This window comes from Monopterus albus, unplaced genomic scaffold (genome assembly GCF_001952655.1).
Source record: "Monopterus albus unplaced genomic scaffold, M_albus_1.0 scaffold51.1, whole genome shotgun sequence".
Lineage (NCBI taxonomy): Eukaryota > Metazoa > Chordata > Actinopteri > Synbranchiformes > Synbranchidae > Monopterus > Monopterus albus.
Genome location: NW_018127931.1, coordinates 1980005 through 2000913, shown reverse-complemented (window position 1 = coordinate 2000913; position 20909 = coordinate 1980005). Strand labels below are relative to the sequence as shown.

At 40.5% G+C, this 20909-nt stretch overlaps 1 protein-coding gene across 4 annotated transcripts in view; it reads right to left on the bottom strand.

Annotated features, from left to right (window-relative positions):
- Positions 1-20909, bottom strand: part of tafa5a (TAFA chemokine like family member 5a) — a 233643-nt gene that overhangs the window by 119849 nt on the left and 92885 nt on the right. Inside the window, exon 1 of one of the 4 annotated variants that reach the window (XM_020601402.1) lies at positions 12730-13356. The exons of the other annotated variants lie outside the window; for them this stretch is intronic. Coding sequence (XP_020457058.1) covers positions 12730-12820 — 91 coding nt within the window. The 5' untranslated portion in view covers positions 12821-13356. Of the gene's footprint in view, positions 1-12729; positions 13357-20909 lie in introns of those variants that run through there. 4 annotated transcript variants of the gene reach the window in all.

Genomic DNA, 20909 nt, shown 5'->3' with positions numbered 1-20909 from the left:
GCATCAGTCTGGGGCTACGACATTCATCTGCAGCAAGAGTGAGGCTGTGTGTTTACATGCCAACCTGTACAGATGTGCTCTGAGGCATGCTAGAAAACACACAAGGAGGTAAATCGCACCAACAGGACCTACATGTCAATGTTTCCTCTCCCCGCAGTTTGATTCAAGCCAGTATTTTTCCTGCATCCCACAAGTCCTATTTCCTTTCAACTCATTGGATGTGGTATTATCCTTGGGCTTATGTGGTGGTGCATGAAGTAATAATTTATTTTCTGTTCAGCAAGGCAAATGTGCAAGCATGGCAGATTTCATTTGCTGAATACATATCATTATTAAAATATATTTTCCCACCTTTTCTGTCTTCACACTGTGTGGTGAAATGCTATCTAGAATACACGATTCATGGCTTTACATTGAGTTTCTTAGTGATAATAACCTCTGAAATATGAAATACTGACTACACTCTGTGTGAAGAGAGGAGGCTAAGTCACTATTAGGAAAGGGGAAAAGATGTGGTAGTGTCAGACACATCAGTGCACATCAATGCATACCAAATAGAAAATGTGCATAACTTTTCAGATGATATCATGCTAGGTTAGTAAAAGCTGTGACCTTTGTGCTCTCTTATATATACTTCTGCAAACAGACACCTAACAAACCCAGACTGCTTCAGCACTCATAGGAGTGAATCCACATGATTTGTAAATTATTGTGTACACAGTGCGTAACCTATATGTATAACTATTAAGTGAATAATGTGGACTTAAAAAAAAACCCTAGCAGCGGCAGCACCATAAAGAAACAACACACCACAGAAGAAAGCTCTCTGTATTCATGAGTATGTTTTTAACAGTCCCTGCAGGTACAATAATGAAGTTCTTGTCCCCCATGTGGAATGGACTGTAATGATTATGATGAAGCAGTATAGCTGGCTTTTTTCTTCTGTCCTCTCACTGCTGTTGTATAGACAGAGCTATAAACATAAGTATAAAACTATATGTAGCAGCATGGCGGGGGGGGGGGGGGGCTATTAACAGTTGTGGAGGGAGAGTGGGTTAACCTAGTGATGCTAGACAGGAGATTCTGCTCAAACTCCTGCTATTCTACAGCTGCACCAGATGCACAAATCTCAGCCAAAATTAAATTTAAAGGCCAGGGCCCATATTTATCAAGTGCTGTATCTCAGAATCACTCCTAGCAATAGCGATGAAACTTAAAAGTTATGTAAAAAGTATCCTACTCTCAGCAAGGAGAAATCCTACTCCTAAAAATGAGCAACATCACTGTTTTATGACACTGAGAGCCGCAAAGGTTCTGAGTGACATGTTGTAGTTTTTCTGACACTTGGGGTTTGTAGTTATACAGTAGAAAATAAATGCCAATATCAGCACCACTAGTCAAGTGAAGGTTTTATGTGTATAGACAAGAAGCTGGTAACAGAAAATAAGGTGTTTATCATATTATACGCTGTAGTAATGTGTTTTATATCAATTCTCTATTAATTCTGTAGTAGGCTGGAAGTTAATTGGACAGCCATTTATAATGTGACTCACCTGTGCGAAATCACCTAGTATCTAATAAATTATATAATATCTAATAAAGCTGTGCATTCAGGGGGAGCATAATTATTTTCAAATAAAAGTTTCAGTCTGCCTTCACTGTCACTTGAGTCATGTGTGGATCCATTTGGCCGTTAAATCCAGTAAATCAAGGATCACATAGTTCACAACCATTTGTATTAATGCTGTGGTAACATTTTCAATTCACAGAAGCGCTCTCATCGGTGCTTGTGGCGATGATTTTAATGTGTGTGCCATCTGACTGCAACAAGTCTAGTGATTTGTGTATTTGTAGCTGGTTTTTCAATGATTAACAGTGAGTGGTGTGGAAATGACTGAATCGATGCATCTTCAGTGTAAGAGCGATCGAAGTCTCATTTATAATGACCAAAACGATCAGCTTTGACAGACTCAAATCATCACTGTTGCTGCACATGCTTTGTTGATAAAAGGTGTAGCCTAAAGATGCAGTGACTGCAGTTACAGTGGAGACAACATGTGCTCTCCCTTCTGTTGCTGGAATTGCATCTTGCACAAGATCTGTCACAAAAACTATTCCATTTATGGCCAAAATGTATATTTTAATGAGCTCTGTGTCATTATAAGTGAAACATCTCTCCTCCCCCTGTGTCTGTGCTCATCTCTGGCTGAATGCCACCTCCTGGCAACTCCTAACGAGTTAGGACACCTCTGAAGTTCTCCTATATTTTGGTGGAGAAAGGAGTGATTTCCTAAGATAGAAATGTTGATAAATTGCTCTTACTTCTACTCCTAAAGGTAGGACCAAAAGTGTGCCATTCTGAGAATTTTTGGCCATTTAGGAGTGATTTCCTACTCTGAGATGCCTGATAAATACAGGCCCAGGTATAATCACAGATTAAAAGAGAAAAAAATGTTTTTTCATCAAAGCACAATTCAATATATTCGCCTGTTTGATCTACCTTAAAATTTAAATAATTTGCACTGAGTTTACACTTAGTCTGTGTAGTACAGAACGCTTCAATCCATTTGGGAGTGATAGTAGGGTCCAGTTTCATGTCTTGAATTTAATGGATCACAGATTTTGCATTCAAAATACTTCACTTTATACGACAAAGGGGATCCAAATGAATAAACAAGATTGCACATGCAATCATTTGAATAATGTTATTTGAGCAATTTGATACTGTAATGCTTGTCAGCTCAGTTATGTCAGTGATAATCACCATAAGTGCAGCAAATGTGTTGAGTTATCTCGCTTTGTTGCTTGACTAACATCCATGTCAGCACCTTTCCCCTCCGCACGCTATAATGGCATTAGAAGATAAATGAGTGGCATCGCCTATTATGATCCATAATGTTATGGCTTGTCCTTTACAGTGAGCTAAACCCATTTTCTCTTACAGTGTTACAGTGATAGAGAATAGGAATTGCTACCCCACAAGCAATCTATTCAAAGGTTCAACAAGCTAAGGAGATGTGACGTGCCAATGTTTTTTAGTGATTTTCATTATGTGTCATTCTATTCTAATTCATTTTCAATTGGACCATAAAAGCTGCCTCAATATGCAGTATGAAAGGCAGGAACGAATGAAGGAAGATCTTGTTTAGCTGCAAGACATCACAAGAAAGAAAATAATGATCTTTATGAAATTGCTTTAGACACAATCTGACAGCTGAGACAAAGCAAGTGGCTGGCTTGTTCAAATCGATAAAGCCTCCATTAGCTTTCTAAAGAGTAACATGCAATTTGTTTTGGTGGAGCAGTGTAGTATTGGTAATATTCTGACCCTTTGACACAAAAAGCTAATGCGCTATAGCCACCCTAATGTCAGATTAAACCTGCATCTCTGTCAGATGGAAATGGAAAAACACTTCGAACACACTGGATCCATAAAGCATGACCAAGCCTCTTATCACAGACACCACATTTGTGTGACAATGGCCTCCAGGGTCAAGCTTTTGTGAAGACAGAAAACCCCTGTTTCTAAAGCCTTTCAAATGTCTGTGATCTCACGCACAAAGAAGATCAAACTTCTTAAGTAGCTATTGATCAACTAGATGAACAGAGACAAGACAATTGATCGAATGGAGGAATGACCTCATGTCTACCTTTGACTCAGTGGGAAAGCACAAATTGAAACTGCAGAAGGGTGAGTACAGTTCTCACCCATAATTTCCTCAAGAATGTGTGGATGTATCACAGTCAAGCACCCTGGTGGTCATGGAAGCAATAGTGTGGAGAGTCAGCTTCTGAGTAAGACAGACAAAGGGTCTGACATAGATCCCTTATATCAGCACTCTGAGATCATATATCTTGAAGAATACACCTTAAGCTTGGGTTGGATCATCCATGGGGAGGGACAATCTTCTCTTTGAGAGATTGTCATGATGGACATGTTGCCAGAAGAATCCGCTCTTGCTTGAATGAAAATGCTGATCTGAGAAGAGCTTCCTCCACCAGCTGACAAGTTGAGAGATGAAAAGCCCTGCTTGTCTCTGTCATAGGCAAGAGTTGGACAGCAGTGATAGTTGGAGACAGTACTATAAGCCTACAGAAGGAAACAAAGGTGATCATGAATTATACCAAGAAGAAAGCCCAAGATGGCTCATGAACCAGACTTCAGCACACCAGCAGTAATACTGCAGTTAAGGAAAGGAGCTACTTTTCTGTGAATAAGGGAAGTTAGCAGACACATCCCTACAAAAGAGGAACTGCAGGCAGAGATGTGTGTAAGAAGAGGGGGATAAAAAGAGAGAAGAACAGGCTCTGTTCGGTTGCTTTTCTGAGTTCCAGAAGACCGAGAAACTACAGAGAAGCAAGCCAAGAGGACATTTCAGTTGTGGCTGAGGATGGAAAGGGATGGAAAGCTACCTAGAGTGGATGCAACTTTGGAATCATTCTGCACAACCATGAGTTCAATGTTGAAATTCTTCTACTTAACCACAGATTCAGCAGAGGATGCATGTCGCTTTGTTGGTCTGTTTTCTGATGTTTTTTCTGAGTTTCAGAAGACCGGAAGACTGTTTTGGAGCCTCAATGATGGATGCTTGAACTGTTCAATAAATTCCAAAATTCAGCAAGGAAAATTTTGAGTCCCTGCTGAAAGGGAATCAACGAGATACAAATGATTGCTCAAAATTCAACAACCATCAAGTTGAACCAACTGAGGTTGGTGATCAGTGAGAGATTTTATTAGACTTTTAGTTTTATTAGATTATATTAGACTTTATTAGATTTTATTAGACTTTTATTCAGCAATTGAGAGCTCAACTATAATAACTTCAATCAGTATAATCACTTAGATTGATGATTAAAAATGGTAGTTGTTGATTTAATTAGTTGGAAGCTAATCAAACAAGGATTGTGGATGATTCTGATATGTTATCTTATTCCTTGCTGCTATGCTGTAACTATTTTAAAATCTATATAAAACTCCTGAAAAGTTTAAATTCTCTCTCTCTCTCTTTATTGAGTCAGCTTCATTATCATTATTATTATCCTTATGGATTTCAGAATAGTTTTAGACATTGTGTGTAGTGACGTTTAAAGCTACATATGATGGTTATTACATAAACTACAATACAATTATTTTAAATGTGGTTAATCTCTTAACGAGAAAATCAGTGATTATTGATAATTAACATTAAATTACTGACAATTTTAAGACAGTTGCATCAGAAAATGCTTAAGATGAATTAGTCAGCTATTTACTCATTACATCGTATTCTGTTAAGGGAGTATTTTATCTTGGGAAATTACTGTCAGCTAAATACTGTGCAATGCAAACATGGTCATAAGTGGCCAGTGTCATGTATTTTATGGGTTATTTCAGACAAAACGCAACACTTCCTCAAAGAGGAAAGATGGGATCGGGATGATTTGGGGTCTTGTCCTGAATTAATAACATAAGAGGGAGGTCTGCAGGAAACTTTGTTCACAGGTTCATGGTAGTCAGTTACTGAGTGAATATCTCCACCAAAAAACCTCAAGCAGTGTTTGGAGCTTTTAATATACAGTATTTCAAATATGCTACCTTAGTGTGAGAGGTTAAGCTCTGTTCCTATGTCTGGGGGTCTCTCAAAGTACTGGCCTTCCTTCTACTTGTGCTTTTACTGTGTGTGTGTGTGTGTGTGTCTTCTGCCAAAAGCTTCTCTTCCTTCATTCAATCTCATCTACGTATGTGTGTACATGCGCTCCCATGACAAATTTTTACAGCACATTGTACTGACCAGAACAGATTCCCAAGCTACTGCATGAGGTTTTAATTTAAGATGCAGCTGCGATTATTAAAATCACTCAATCTTTTATGCAGTTTCCCACATCTTTCATTCAGGAAGAACACAGTCTAACAATCTGCACTAGTTTGCTGAGCTGCACCATTTACTGAATGTGTTACAAAATTTATCACCAGCACCTGTATTACATGTCAGTTCTGTGTCGTAAAGGTAGGGTTGGCAATTCTTTTCACAAGCATTTTTTGTTACATATCTTGAATGTATCTTGTTACATATCATGAATTTATCTTTTAATCTCTTCTTACATATCTTGGTTATTTTTTCATCCCAATGACAATGAATACATTAATGCACTGACAACATAAAAAACTAATCCATCATTTGTGGCAGACGCAGGGCTGAAATAAGCCTGACCAATAATTTTACTCACCACAAGCAAGATCAGTGGATGGTCTACCTGCCTGTCAACCTACTTCCTACTTGCACACACCCTGTCCTTGTACAAGCCAAGAATATCCCACAAGGCCAGGCAGGCAGAGATGTTACTGCTGTGTTTTGCTAGCTAAAGCTAGTGAGCTATGGCAGAAAAGGTAACCACAGCAGCTTTCATTTGCAAAGAGAGACTGTTTGTTACAGGCCAAGCCTTCCCCTTTAAGACATATACAGTAGCTTTATAGGCAATGTTGTTGTTGTTGCCAGAAGTTGCTACCTGCATGCAATGTGAGCATATAGTTAACCAGCTATGAGCCAGGGATAAAGCAGCTTAGCCATGAGCCAGAGGTCCCCAAGTATGGTTTGGGGCCACATATTTGGGTGGGCAACACTGTATTTGAGAAAGTTGCAACTAAAAAGAAGTTAGAAGTTGACTGCTGCAAGAAGTAAAACCAGAATTAACAGCAACAACTGAGAAAGCAAAAGTGGCTGAAAAATGACACCATGGTATTTCTGCTAGACAGGTAATTATCAGTTTTGTTTGGGGGCATTTGATATTGTCATGAAATTTATAAGTAGTAGTCAGGCAGTGCACATTGCATTGCGCATTGTGTTTTGGAGGAGTGGCTTTGAACAGAAGTCAGAATGAAAGGGTGGGATTTCTTCCATTGCCTACTTTCAAAATTGAGCTTCCTCTTGCTGGCTTTTCCAGGATTGACAATCCTACATTTAAATTCTGCATCTGGTCTAAATCATACCTACTTAAAATTTGAACAAAACCAAAACTAAACATCAATGGAAAATAACACAAAATTACATTTCTGTCATGTTCAGGTTGTGACTGTGTGGTTTGATTCTCCTCTGCCCCTGAGGTATGAAGGAGAGTGTCACAATCTGGGCGATGCAGTACCTTTATGTGTGGTGTGTGTCATTTGCTGGACAGGTTTTTATCAGTTTTGTTTTGCTTGGGGGGGGCATATTTTCCTGAAATCTGTAAGTAGTAGTCAGGCAGTGCATGTTGCAATGTGCATTGTGTTTTAGAGGAGAGGTTTTGGAGCAAAGTCAGAACAAAAGGGTGGGATTTCTTCAGTTGGCTACTTTCAAAGTCGAGCTTCCTCCTGCTGGTTTTTCCAGGATTGCCAATCCTACCTTTAAAGCTTGAATTGGTGGGGCCTCTGAGAGTTTTAGATGACACTTCATGGGTGGAAGGGCGGGAATGAAGTGTGTGTGTGTGTGTGTGTGTGTTCGATATCTTTCTGACATCACCATTTCCAAAGACCAGTGAGCTGCTTCAATAAAAAAACAAAATCAAGAGAGAATCCTCACAGCCAGCTTTTCATTCGAGTCTTACTACAACCACTACATTTTTATAGTCCCAGTGGTCTGCCAAAATGCAATCAATAGGACTTTAGGAAAATTGGGTGCTATTGTGCATACTTTTTACTGCGCTACAATCAATAGAAATTGTGAAAAACAGTATCATGACTAAATATTGCGGATTTCACATACACAGATTAAAAGTGCCCCTGGACACAAAACACAAGGGGGTCATCTGGAGTAGGCTTAGATTACCTTGAAAAACCACCACAGGTTCTTGTTACAACTGTGATCGAAGTGAATTAATTAACAAACCCTTTAAGTAATGAGTCAATTAAGCAATTGATTAATGTGCATTACCCTTTTGAATTGCAGCTGATACTGACCATTAAAGACAAATTGTGCTCAATTTAAATCGGTCTGCAGCAGATTACATGAGGAGGAATGCTCTGCTTACCTATGTGTGCCAGTGCTGTGAGGGATTTGACATTGCCAAGGATTTGCCAAGAAAAACACAATGATTGTGACATTACTTCTGTATGCTAAAGGAGTATTACTGCAGCATTAAGTACACACATATTATCTTTATGTCACTTGAGCCTCAAGCTGTGCTTTGGGGCTGAGTTCTCTAAAATCCCTCCTTTCTGCAGATGAATAATAGATGCTTAAAAAGGAAGGAATACTTTATGGCTACACCTCTGCTGCTGTAAGTCATATTCAAGTCAGAGCTCATTCGGCAGTTCACTCTGGCCTTGGCTGTAATTAAACAGTCTACATCTTGTAGATGCAGGGAATGGCTAGCTACCAACTCTCGCCTTTTAATGACTGTCCCTAAAGTGAATTCAGTATTCTTCTTTTGCACAAACTGAATGAATATTTTGATGGGAAATCAACACAGCATTTACCGATGGCACAAAGACGCTGAATAACAGGCAAAAACAGTAAAATGGAATAGCATAGTATAAAGAGGAAAACAACTGTCAGTATAAACAAGAGTTGTGTAGCAGTGCTTCAACATCTTATACAGCCATCCACTGTTTGACACCTCTGCATTAAGTCATCCAAGCTATAAATTTACTGTTGTAGAGTTGTACCCATTCGTGTAAACAGGCTTGTTGGTCTACAGGGGTCACATCTTGAAGGCAGCAATCAAGGGCATGCCACATTTGAGACATTATAGAGTGCTCTGGCCATTTTTCTTACAAAGATCTGAGCTTTGAGATAGGGGCTTTGCAGAGGTGACCTGATTAGGCATTGTTCCACAAGAATCACTCAAGGTAAAGTGCACCTGATGACCTCTCCTGTGGATGGTAAATAGTAGTGTCTCCCTTCACAAACTGCATTGCCGATCACAGGGCGTAAACAAGCTATTATGTGAAAGTGCACAACCTGGGAATATAGAACTTTCATGTGTTCCTTTTTCCCACCTGTTTTTCTTCTGAGGAAAACAAGAAACAGTGAAAAACATAAACTACTTAGGAACTACGAGATAGGGAGCCACTCCTCAAATTTTGTTTCAAGATGTGACAGGGCTTCCCTTTCTCTATGTGCCACATACTATATATGCTTCACACCATTTTTGCCACTGCTTGCCCCAAATCTGCCCGAGGCCTCTCCGAGCAGAGCTGCCACACTGCACACCACCATTCTAATCCAAAGCACGGGTGTCTTCGTATGAAAACAGATTATGGGTGCCTGATACCTGGAGCAGTGTATGAATACACACTAGCTCCTTATGGCTCGCTGTGTTGTTTTACCTGAGGATCAGAAACTATAGTCATCAGGCAGAGTGGTGGTAGAGGATGTTGAGCAGCCACTGGGACATGCAGACAGCACAGAATGCAACAGTACTGCAATTCATTGTTATTGAGACATTTTAAGCAATATATTTCTGTTTTTATCAAATGGGAATGTGTCAACAAGTCAGTTGGTACAGTTAATAATGAGTCTAGTAGGGGGATTTACTGGGGATTCTCTTCATATAGATGCCTTATTTGAAATCTAACTCAAATGGTATTTCTTGTAATTTCAGGCCTGTTATCTCGGATACTTATGAGTTTGTTCCAAAAAACAGATGGCAAAGTACTACATTTTATTTCACTACACAAAATGTTCACTGGCCCAGATAATCCACTGCTTTTGCCATCACACTATAGCCATAATGCCCTGTAATCAACAAGCAGACACAAATCAAACGTTCAAGATTATTCAGTTTAGCTGTGGGCCTTGACATTTCCTCCTGATTTACTGTACATCCTCAAGAAAACAATTTTCTTCAGTGAGAGGGAGATGTTCTCATATTTTCACTATTTAACAGCAGATCTTGACCGGTGCTAATTTTCACACAAGTCAATGGCTTTGTTTCTGTATTGATAGGTTTTCAAGAGGCTGCTCTCCATATCATTAATTGTAACAAACAGGGCATCTCAATTTGCTTGCTATAAATACGTTCAAATCAGTGAGTAACATAGGGCAGTCTCGTTTTTGGAATGAAACTCTTCGTTATTTTACAAAGACTGCCCTGGACTCACCAGTGGATTCCCACACCAAGAACTATTTCGTGAGGCTCTCTATTGCTATATGACAAATATCTCGGCCAATGAAGAGCAAATAGGGATTTGCTCTATTACCTGAATTATTGAAGTGGACAATGTGAGAAATGTATAGTGCAAAATTTATCAACATTCCCTATAGGTAATGTTTTAAAACATTTCCTTTCTGCATATTCATTTTTCAGTCCATGTATCCCATGTCACAAGAGGGCTGACGCAGTGAGGTGTACAACTCCCAAAAATATCTAATGGTCTGGCAGTGGGGTGACATTTTGCTTCTTTGTGAGCACTGCCAAAATCCCAATCCTGGATCTCTAGCTAGCTAGCTAACACTGTGTAATTGGGGACGGCTGTGGCTCAGGACGTAGAGCGGGTCGTTTCCTAACCGGAGGATTAGTGGTTTGATTCCCGGCTTGTCCAGTCAACATGTCGAAGTGTCCTTGAGCAAGACACTGAACCCCCCAGTTGCTCCCGGTGATGACAGCGGCGTGTGAATGCCCAAATAGTGTGAAAGCGCTTTGAGTGTGCTGCAATGCACAGAAACTTGCTATACAAGTATAAGACCATTTACAGCCCAAGCTACAAATAGCACTCACATGTAAACACAGAAAAGGTGATCAATCTGTGACATGACAGACAGCACACAACATTTTCTTTTTTTGTTCTAATTCACATTGTAGCAGGTTGTGTTGCACAGCCCTTACAGTATATGCTCTTATGAAGGAGTATGTGAGAGAAGATTAAAAGGGGTCTGTTCTTTTTTAGGCTTGTGCATGCCTTTAATTATCCTCATCCCCAAAAGACTGTCACTAATGCAGTCCTTTGAATTCATTTTATCAGTTCATATTATTAGCCCTTATAGCTCGCTTTGACCTTGGCTGTTCTCGTAGCCTAAAGTGAGCACATTCCCAACTCTCCTTTATGTGTCTCTCTCCCTCCATCTCTGTCTGGTAGACTTCAACAGGGGCCGTATAAACCATAATGAACTTACACTGCATCTTGCCACTGAGAGACCAGCAGCTTTCCCTCAAAATTAAAAGCTATTTGGTGTTAAGTGTGAAAGCAAAAAAAAAAAAAAAATGCAGGCTTAGGGGAAAAAACACTTTGGTGTAAAAGCACAACATGATACAGACAAACAACTCAGCAGTGAAGGTCAAAAATATTGCCTTGCCAGTCAACAATCTCAACAGTGCTGATGGACTGAATCTAATGCGAGTCCCTTGCATTAACATAGCCATCAGCAGCACTGTTTGTGTGCTGTTAGGTGGCCATACAATCCTCTTTTTGACCTATGTGAAAAGAAGCTAGCATGCCACAGTAAATTAAAACTCTAAAGCAAGGCTTTGGGACATGTGCCAGTACAAAATCCTGAACTTCCCATGTTTCATATTTTGGCTGACATACTAGCTTTCTCTCTCTCTCTCTCTCTCTCTCTCTCTCTCTCTCTCTCTCTCTCTCTCTCTCTCTCTCTCTCTCCTTTCAGTATGGCTGGACAGTCTCCTACCCTGCAGTAGTCATGGACTCATCACAGTGAGGAGAGTGTGTTTGCCACTGCTTGACCTGAATAGTTGCCCAGGGCTGGAGGCATGGAGGGAATAGCAGGCCATTCCAAGCCATGCTTCTCAAAAGAACAGCACAAAGAAAACACATGGCTGTTCTGAAGTGCCAAACATACTCAGCTTGCCCCGGGGTATACATGAATAAAGGGAATATTAAGTGTTCTTTTAGTCCCAGGTTCATTCAGTAGAGTAATTCCCTAGGTTACAACATTTGACTTTCATAAGGAGTTTGAGCAGTAAGTGTACTCAACCTTTATGTGAAGATCTCCCCAGAGACAGGTTTGACTTGTATTTATTATGCTACATTGTAGGTGGAATTAATGACTCTTTACAAGGAATAATCTGCCTCACTAAAACATCAGTTAAGTTTTGACATATTTCGTTTCTAATGATTGCTAGACTCATTAAATCACACGTCATTCATTCAACTCAATGTCAGCAAATGAAACTTAATTTATTACCCCCAAAACTGAAGCGCTTGCCTCGGTGCAGCTGTGTCTGCAGGCTGTGCCTACCATAGCAATGGCAATGATTACACAGCCATTGTGGACCGTGTTCTGAACCGTTGAGGTTCGTTTGGAGGTGTGTGAATGATAATGGGGATTGAAATCTATCTCCGTTTTAAATAGAAGGGGGCAGAAAACACAATAAAAAGTAACGACATTAGAACCACTTGACCTCAATGTTACCCTAAAACCAGACTATAGTGCCATCTATTGAAAACATTTACAACAAATCTGTGTTCTATACATACCCTGAATTTACTATTTTAATATAACTATTTTTTGAGTTTATCTCATACAAAACGGATCAATCGATTGTCCCCAGGCGAATGACTTGTTGATGAGCAAACATGCAGGTGAGGAAAATCAAAGCTGAGCTGTACAATCTGTGCGCCATGCAAACGATGTGTTTTAGTGTCGTTTATATTGGATTTTATCTAAGTACTACCAAAAGAAAAAGTCGAAATTTGCTTATGATTGTGCGCATACACTCTGCACTGGAATTACTGAAAACAAAGTAAAAGGAAGATTGTGTCACCCTGAAACATAATTCAAGTGAGAGGTACATTTTGGAGTTCTAACTATTTACCTTCTTTGAGCAGGCGGGAGTAAATAAGGAGAACGAGAAAGCAGCAGATTGCTGCTCCGGTCAGTGCCCACGCAACTCTGAGCAGCTGCATCCTGGAGCGTGAAGGTTGGTGGCGGACCGAGACAGCCTTGCAGCGGGATAGAGACACTCCAGCTCAGCTCACAGGCGCGCACAGACTCATATTCTGTTGTGTAATTCAGCATTCACCCTGTTCATGTAAAATCTTCATTTGATAGTCCAGTTTAGGTGTGACAAAGAGGGCTGGGATCCATAAAAAAACAACATAAAATATGTACGCTTGGCTCCCAGGAAGGGGCGATTAACCCCCAATCACCGCTGAAGGGCTGACATCTTTCCACACTTCTTCAAGAGTCTTTCTTCGGTTTCACCGGAGTCTCGCTCCCGAGAGGTTCGGCTGTGTGAGCTGCACCTCTCGGTTTGTCTCCGTCTTCGAATGCGCACGGCGGTTCACGGCGATGCGATGCGCAGACTATGATCACCGCTATACGCTTGCATGTTACTCACATCTCTCCCACTGCTGGGAGAGGCAAACACTACCAACCAAGTCTCCTTGCAGCTCTCGTTTTCACTCCCTCTCTCTGCGCGCCCTCTCTCTCTTCCCCAGTTCTTCACTATTTTGCTCCGACGGCCCCTCACTTTCCCTCTCCCTCCCTGACCACCCCCACCCCAATGCAATAGCCAGTTTCATAAACTGTCCATCTCTTGGTGCCTTATGTGTCATACTGCAGCTTTTGAACACATTTTCCTAAATCAGAGGCGTTTTAAAGGCAAATAAAATAGGGAACCGAACAAAGACCTGGCTGCCTAAATGCTTTCTGTCAGCTTTGTTCTCCTATATAAGAAAATCCATAAAGATGGAAAGACTTGCAGACACAATGTCGACACATTTCTCCCCATCCCTGTGTGTTCTTCATAGCAGATGGACTTTTTGTCCCCTCTGCTTAGCTCCAGGTTACGTCACAACTCCCCCAAATAATCTCCTCCAGCTACAAGTCATGAGATAGTGATGCTATAATAGGATGTTTCCACTGATAAACAGTGAGTCAACCGTGGGTTGCAGGTAATCATCATCCCAAAGCAAATTAAGTCAAACTTAGAAAGCAGAGTATCTTGTGTTAAATGTTAATAGGCTAAATATAAAAACTGTGGCATACAGACCTACTTCTGGCTGAAAAGTAATAAAAACTGTGCATTGTAGGTGGATTTCCTGCACAGTGTAATGAGGAAGTTCTGCACCTCCATATTATCTAAGCCTTGTGGTTATTGAAACAAGCAATAGGCTCTTGGTAGCCTAGCCTAAGGCTTGTTTTTCAAGAATATTCATTGCCCACTGAAGCCTATTGCACATTAGTTTAACATTTCATCATATTATAAACAAAGAATTGATGCTGTTGCAAATTCTTAAAAAGCTTTGTTTGCTCTGTTCGCAGTGTGAAGTAAAAGGACATCAGGATCTTGTGAGTGAATGCATTCTTGTGTAATCCCCACTCAGCCCCCAAGCTCCAACACAGCTATTGTGTGTTTTATATATACTGCACAAGTACACTCTTTAAGTCTCATGTGATGTGGGGTTCAGTAAGAAATGAAACTTTTTCCTGCATTCATTTATATATTAAGCCAGTACGTCCATCGGTGATTTGGAAACAGCTTGTCAGTTTGCACACCATAACCCATATGGCTGCTCAAGTGATCACAGCATCTGAAAGCACAGCATTTCCTCCTTAGGGTATTTATGAGTTTTATCCTATCGTCTGTGTATTTATAACTGAATCAGTATGGCATGGTTGGCCAACTGACAGTGCCACTCAAACCAGAAAACTGTCACTGCAGTGTCAATAAGGTTGGCCCCTGCAGCTACTATCACTAATTAGCTGATAACAGTCTCTGTTGGCTGGCATACATGCCAGACGGTGTGAGTGTGTGCACACTTTTATTGTTTATGCCTCTGTTTGTATGTGTGTTTGTTTGTGGGGGGGCACTTTTTCTCCACCTCCCTGCCTTCTCTCTAATGCTGTGATCAATTCCATCCATCTACTGCATGGTAAGCAAAGACTTGACCTCTGCAAGAATTTGGGGTGGGAAGACTGTGGGTGTGTGCTTGTGGCTGTGTGGGTGTGTGTGCATGTCTAACATTATCATCGAAAGAGCCCATACTCACTGAAATAGCTGCAAATTAAATATAATACAACAGATATGCCAGAGGAGTCAATTAGAACTATTCACAAGGTTGTCAACTTTGTGTACCTGGTCCTGACATCTCAACTGCTGCACTTGAACCTGTAAAATACTGACAAAACACCCAAACTGTGTTTATAAATTTGGAAGATAATTTTGTAACACCAATTTAAGGTGGCAATAGCACTTTGTGCAACTGTGAGGAAATATATAAATCATGAAAAGAATTTAGCTTCACTGCTTCTACACCTACAATAATTAGACTTTTCTGCTAAGCTATTTATAACATAGGAATGTGTGGATCATAATTGGCTTCACTCTTAAGTACACTACAGCAAACAAGCGAGCAACAAGCCCAACTCATCCTGGAACATCTTCTGGAAGGAGCACACCCATACAGTAACAGAAAACAGGGTGAATGTTGCTGGAATTCTGCTCCTCTAATATACAACAGGTTAAAGTGCCCATGGCATGCTTTTCCTTGTTTTTTGACTTATCTACAGTGTTACAACGGTGAATTATCACCTAACCTTAACCCAGGCTGGTGCATGCTCATGTGAGCTTGCCTGACATCCACAGGTGCCCCCACCATATTAGCAAACTGTTATATTGCCTTGTTTGTTATGTATACTTTCAAATAAAGCTTATTTAAAAAAAAAGACATCCACCAGTGCCATTGTAAAAGCAGAATTTTTCGACTGTGCCTGGATATACACCTCCTGCTGCTTGTACTGTGACCAGAGGATGTGGAGAAAATTACAGGGCCTGAGGTTATTGCATGTCCAGGAATATTTCTGTACAGGGACTCACTGTTTTACCTGACCGGGTCTAACCTGGACAGTGAAGCACCTCGGGGTGGTGAATGATCAGCTCATCAGTGCTGGATTCCTCCAGAGAACAGTACCTGGCTGTTTTGAGTGCTTGAGGCTAGTGTGTCTGACAGTTAACTAGTGGATTCTAAAAATCCATGCTGTTATTGTCGGTGCTGCGCTACCTGCTAGAATTCATTTTGGGATTGTATGTGATCATGTGGGGGAAGACACAGCAATCACTGGTTTGATTTACCAATCTTGGAGCTACTTGAAAGGACATGATGTTTCCCCTACTCGGTGGAACTTAGTGGTAAGTTTAAAAAAAAAAGAAAAACATGTTGCATGTCTGTTAATGCGTTGTTTCTGTAATGTTAGAGAGAATTGTTGTAAGGCTGGGTAAGTTACTATGTCTGCATTATGGCAGTTAAAATATGGGGTTTCTCAATTACCCACTTTGTTTAGAGTGTTACACATCTCTTTTCATCTGTACATATGCCATTGTTTACCTATCTATAGAGGAGAAATTCAAATTAATGCTGTGGTTCATCATGCTGTCCATGTTCATCACAACACTGGCAACAGGAATTGTATGTATTCAAAAACTTGTCAGGTCCACTCAGCGCGACCTGCCTCTTTTCTGCCTTTCTCTCTCCTGCTCGCTCTTTTTGCAGGATCAGCGCCTCAGCGGTGCTGCTTTTTGTAATTAGTGACTTGTGGGTTGTCGCGCACAGCTGGGGCACATTACTGTAATCACCCTCCTACCTTATTTACACCTCTGGCGGACGCTCCGCTGGATCATTAACGTGCATACCCCATAACAGGCCTATAGTCGTGGTATGTATTTGTATGTCATTTTGTTTTCCACGCTGACAGTTCCTGTGCTGTGATCGCATTTTGTACATTGGTAATATGTTTAGTGTTATACGTCCACGCTGACAGTTCCTGTGTTGTGGATCTCTGAGTTTGTTTGTTTTTTTTTCCATGTGGTTAGCTAGACGTTCTTTTTGTTAGTCCACGTTGACAGTTCCTGTGCTGTGGATTTCCCTTTTCGTCCACCTGTCCCCTTGGTTAGCTTGTCTGTTCCCCTGTCCGTCCTGTTCCTCCGACTCCTGTTTTTTTTGCTGTTAGCCTGTCTTTTCCCCTGGTCATCCCGGTCTCCTCCACCATCTCTGCCCTACTTTGCTTATATATGTACATTGCCCTTGTTATGTTGTTACTTTGTGTTTTTGTCCCATTAAACCTCCTTTTTTTTAACTAGCACCTGGGTTGGCATTTTTGAGTCCTATCTCAGACTAAACCCTAACAAAACTATCCTCTTGTTTTCAGGAGCCTCTCTGGTTTTATCATTCTGAAATAATTAGACTATATGGAGTTATGGTGTGTGCAAAGCTAATCTAGAGGTACCTCAAATTAAACATTAAATGGCTAGAAATGAGCAAAATGAGCATGCCATGGGCTCTTTAAAGTAGGATGCCTTAAGAAGACATAGTGCAAAACACCTTGCTTGCAAATTTGTAGTTAATTTGTGTGAGAACATTAAATAAAGAAGATTACTTAAAATTTCTGGTGTGCGCTGAAATTGTATGCATTTTTGTGACAAATTAACATTTCCTCATTATAAAAAACTTTAGCTTCAAAAGATACTGCATCCTATGTTCCCCATAATTCTACTCATCTGCATCATTTTATTAGACCCCATCCACCATTTAAATGTGCCCTTCTTTGTTGACATCATCAGGGTTATTTTTTCAGAGGCCACATTATTATTATTGTACCATAACAGCGTGGATAGCACTCAGAGTAATAATAAACTGGACTACCCCTTTAAATATGTAAAAAAAAAAAAAGAAAAAAAAAAGTTTATTTAAATCCAACAAATAGAAAAGACTATATACCATAAAGCATTGTGACTATACCAAATAAGAAAATATTATTTTGGCTGTTCATGAAGAAAGACTTTACAGTACATATTTAGTTTTATTTTGGAAAAAAGTCTTTCACTAATTAGTGATACTACTTATGTTTGTGGTCAGTCAGGGCCCAAGAGATTCAGACCTCTGATATTAGTTCAAAGTGATGTTTCTAAGCAATTCTTATAAAGGTCATGATATATCAAGCTGATCAAACAAGGTAAATATGTGTTAAAGAGGACCAGGGTCTCCAGGAACCAACCAGTGTAATTTTGTGCTACTTGTATAATTGCATGACATGTTGAAGTGTATAAGTAAATATATGTGCGTTAGTATTTTATATCACACTGTTGTCTCCAATCTTTAGTTTTACCACAGAGTACAAAGGGGCTCATTTTCACACTGCTGCCTTGGGTGACCAACTATACTGTCTAGACATATTTGCTTGCATTTTTTTCTAACCCCTTTTTTATATAACAACAGGATAGCAAAAATGTTTTGTGATGAATTTTGGAACACTCTTGAAATTTTTTTCTCATAAATTATTAAACTAGTTCTGTCCCCTCTATCCTCACACCACCCACCTACACCGCTGCCATGTCTACACTCTCCTCCTCTATACTGCCACCTTTTCACCACTATGCTTTGCCTTGCCAGGAGCCCGGAGAGGCGATACTTGCTTTGTCCTCTGTGCAGGTCACTGGCTCTGTGCCAGACAGAGCCGTTGCCAATAAAAGCCATGAGTAATGGGCTAAAACTTCTACATTCGCTGTGTTTCCCATTATTTCCCATGGCCAATAAATCTGAGGGAGGGCTTAATCAGAGGGAAAAGCTGGAACATAAGGCCTATGTCCAATAGGGTGTCCAACACAAAGATTCTTACAGTTTAATCAGAGATAAAAGTTGAGGTGGCAGCCACCAATGTGGTTTCTGTTAAGACCCACTTTGTCTTCTGGAACCATTATTATTTGGGCAGGTTAACATACTGCCACTGTCCGTCATAAAGCAATGGTTGCCTCTAGCCTCTAAGATGACAGCTGAATTGAATGTTGCTATGTCATTTAATGGCCCATTATCTCTTGTTGTTGGGACCATATGACTCAATAAGGCCCAACTTCACCTACTAGACAGCTCAGTGGGCGCTTATCATTGATATGAACTGCAATTAATGGGACCTCTAGGAACCATAATAGTACTGACACAAGCAAAGGAAGAAAGTGAGTGATGTAGTACAGTATATGATATGATGAAGTCCACATCAAAAGGAGGTTGGGGTGGAGGAATGGGTCAAACACAGAACTGTTCCACATATGACTGGTGTTTGAGTTCAGTGTGAAACATTGTGTTTTTATCCATGAGTGTACCACAACTGTTACCATGCATTGATTACAATGCTGGCAATGATGACAAAGGCCAGTAGGCTCTACTGACCCAGAAGAGATAAAATCAAATAAGAGTGGGCAATTGAATGGTGACATAAAAGCAATATTTTGTTCTACTTTACATCAATCCTAGCAGTAGCTACACACAGCTGCCATATGTGGAGATACACTACCATGAATCACTCTTGATCAGGAGTGTTAAAGCACTGGAAGGCCCATTCTACCAGTAAGTGCAGACTCAAGAAGCAGAACTCAGATTCTGGGTGAGAAGACAAAGTTTATTGATCAGTGTGTAGGTAAGATGGGGTGAGTTTAGCAGGAGAATGCTTGTAATGCTACCAGTTATCTGGTGCTGGATGTTGGCGGGCTTGCCAGGTGGAGCTGGAGACGAGGCGGGCTGGCCGGGTGGAACTGGGGACGAGGCAGGCTGGCCGGGTGGAGCTGGGGATGAGGCAATTCACAGGCTTGGCCAGGGAGTAGAAGCAGGAGCCAGGAGGGCCTCTCACAGCAGTGTTGGAGAGCAGAGCAATGCTAGAGTCAAGTCATGGCGAGGAAACTCACAGGTGAGGGAAGCATGCTGGGGTTGAAGTCACTCACAATAGCAGTGGAGAGTGAAGTAATGCTGGAGTCAGGAAAAGACAAGGAAACTCACAGGTGAGTGGACAAGTGCTGGGATTGTTTGTACGAGAACAAGTAAGAACGAAGATAGGCTAGGTAGCCGGACCACAAATGTTCAGTAAGCACAAACAGACTGGCAACGGGAAGATGCTAGCGCTCAAGTTATGTGGCTTCTGGTTGATGAGATGATTGGGAGCAGCTGTGTCGTTCATCACCTGGCATGCTCTGCCGCTCGCCCTCTCTGTCAGAGTGAGGGAGTGAGGAAATGCTGGCAGCAGACCTAATGAGAGGTTTGTTGGTGCTCAGTGTCACACAGTTTCACCACAGATTCTTAAAAGAAAAAGAAAATCGCCTCACTGAGCTGATCCATCACAGTAAACACAAAGTACCAATTTTGGCTTGGTAATGTACATTACTCTGTTTAATTGTGGATTCTTTGTGCTTAAGCTGTGTTTTCATATAGCTTTGTGTTTTGCGTTTTCTTACTGTCAATCACCTGACACCCACAGGAAAGAAACAAAGTATGTACCAGCAAATAATCCATCAAAAACATCTGTCAAATTCATGTCTTTGTAGTTACGAAACATTTATTAGTTAATTTCCCACATCATGAAGTTTTGTGTGTTTTTAGTCAATACGCAACACAAAGTGTCTGGAAGAGATCTATAGGTAGAAATTTATGAGCTAGGGTAATTTGTGCGCTACAGTGTAACTTATAGCCCATTTATTTCTATGAAGGTCTTTAATTAAACAAACAAAAGACAAATTACTTTTAGTTGTGTTCTGTTATATTCTTGGGGAACATGATGTCCTATTATGTTTAATCTAAAAGGTTTTGAAAGTTCAAAGGGCTTTTTGTAGGGTCGTGTCAAGGTTTTCAGCCTAGTTACCATTCCCATCAAAAATGGTCTGATGAATGTGTGTTAGCAGGAACCAACAACAAGTATGACCCACGTACAGAATGAGGCAAGTGATTTGTTTAATAGGTTCTTTGTGAATGTTGGTCCTGGTTTAGCAAGAAGCATTTGTACAGATGATACATCCGTCACTATAAATAATAATACAATCGAAAGGAACATGAGTTCTATGTTTTTGAAGCCCATAGTTGAAAAGGAAATTATAGAGATAGTGAATAAATGTGGTAACAAAACATCTAGTGATAGTGATGGTATCACTATGACAACTGTTAAATGGGTAATTGAGGGGATATGCAAACCATTAACCCATATTTTTAACATGTCATTTCGACTTGGGCAGTTCCC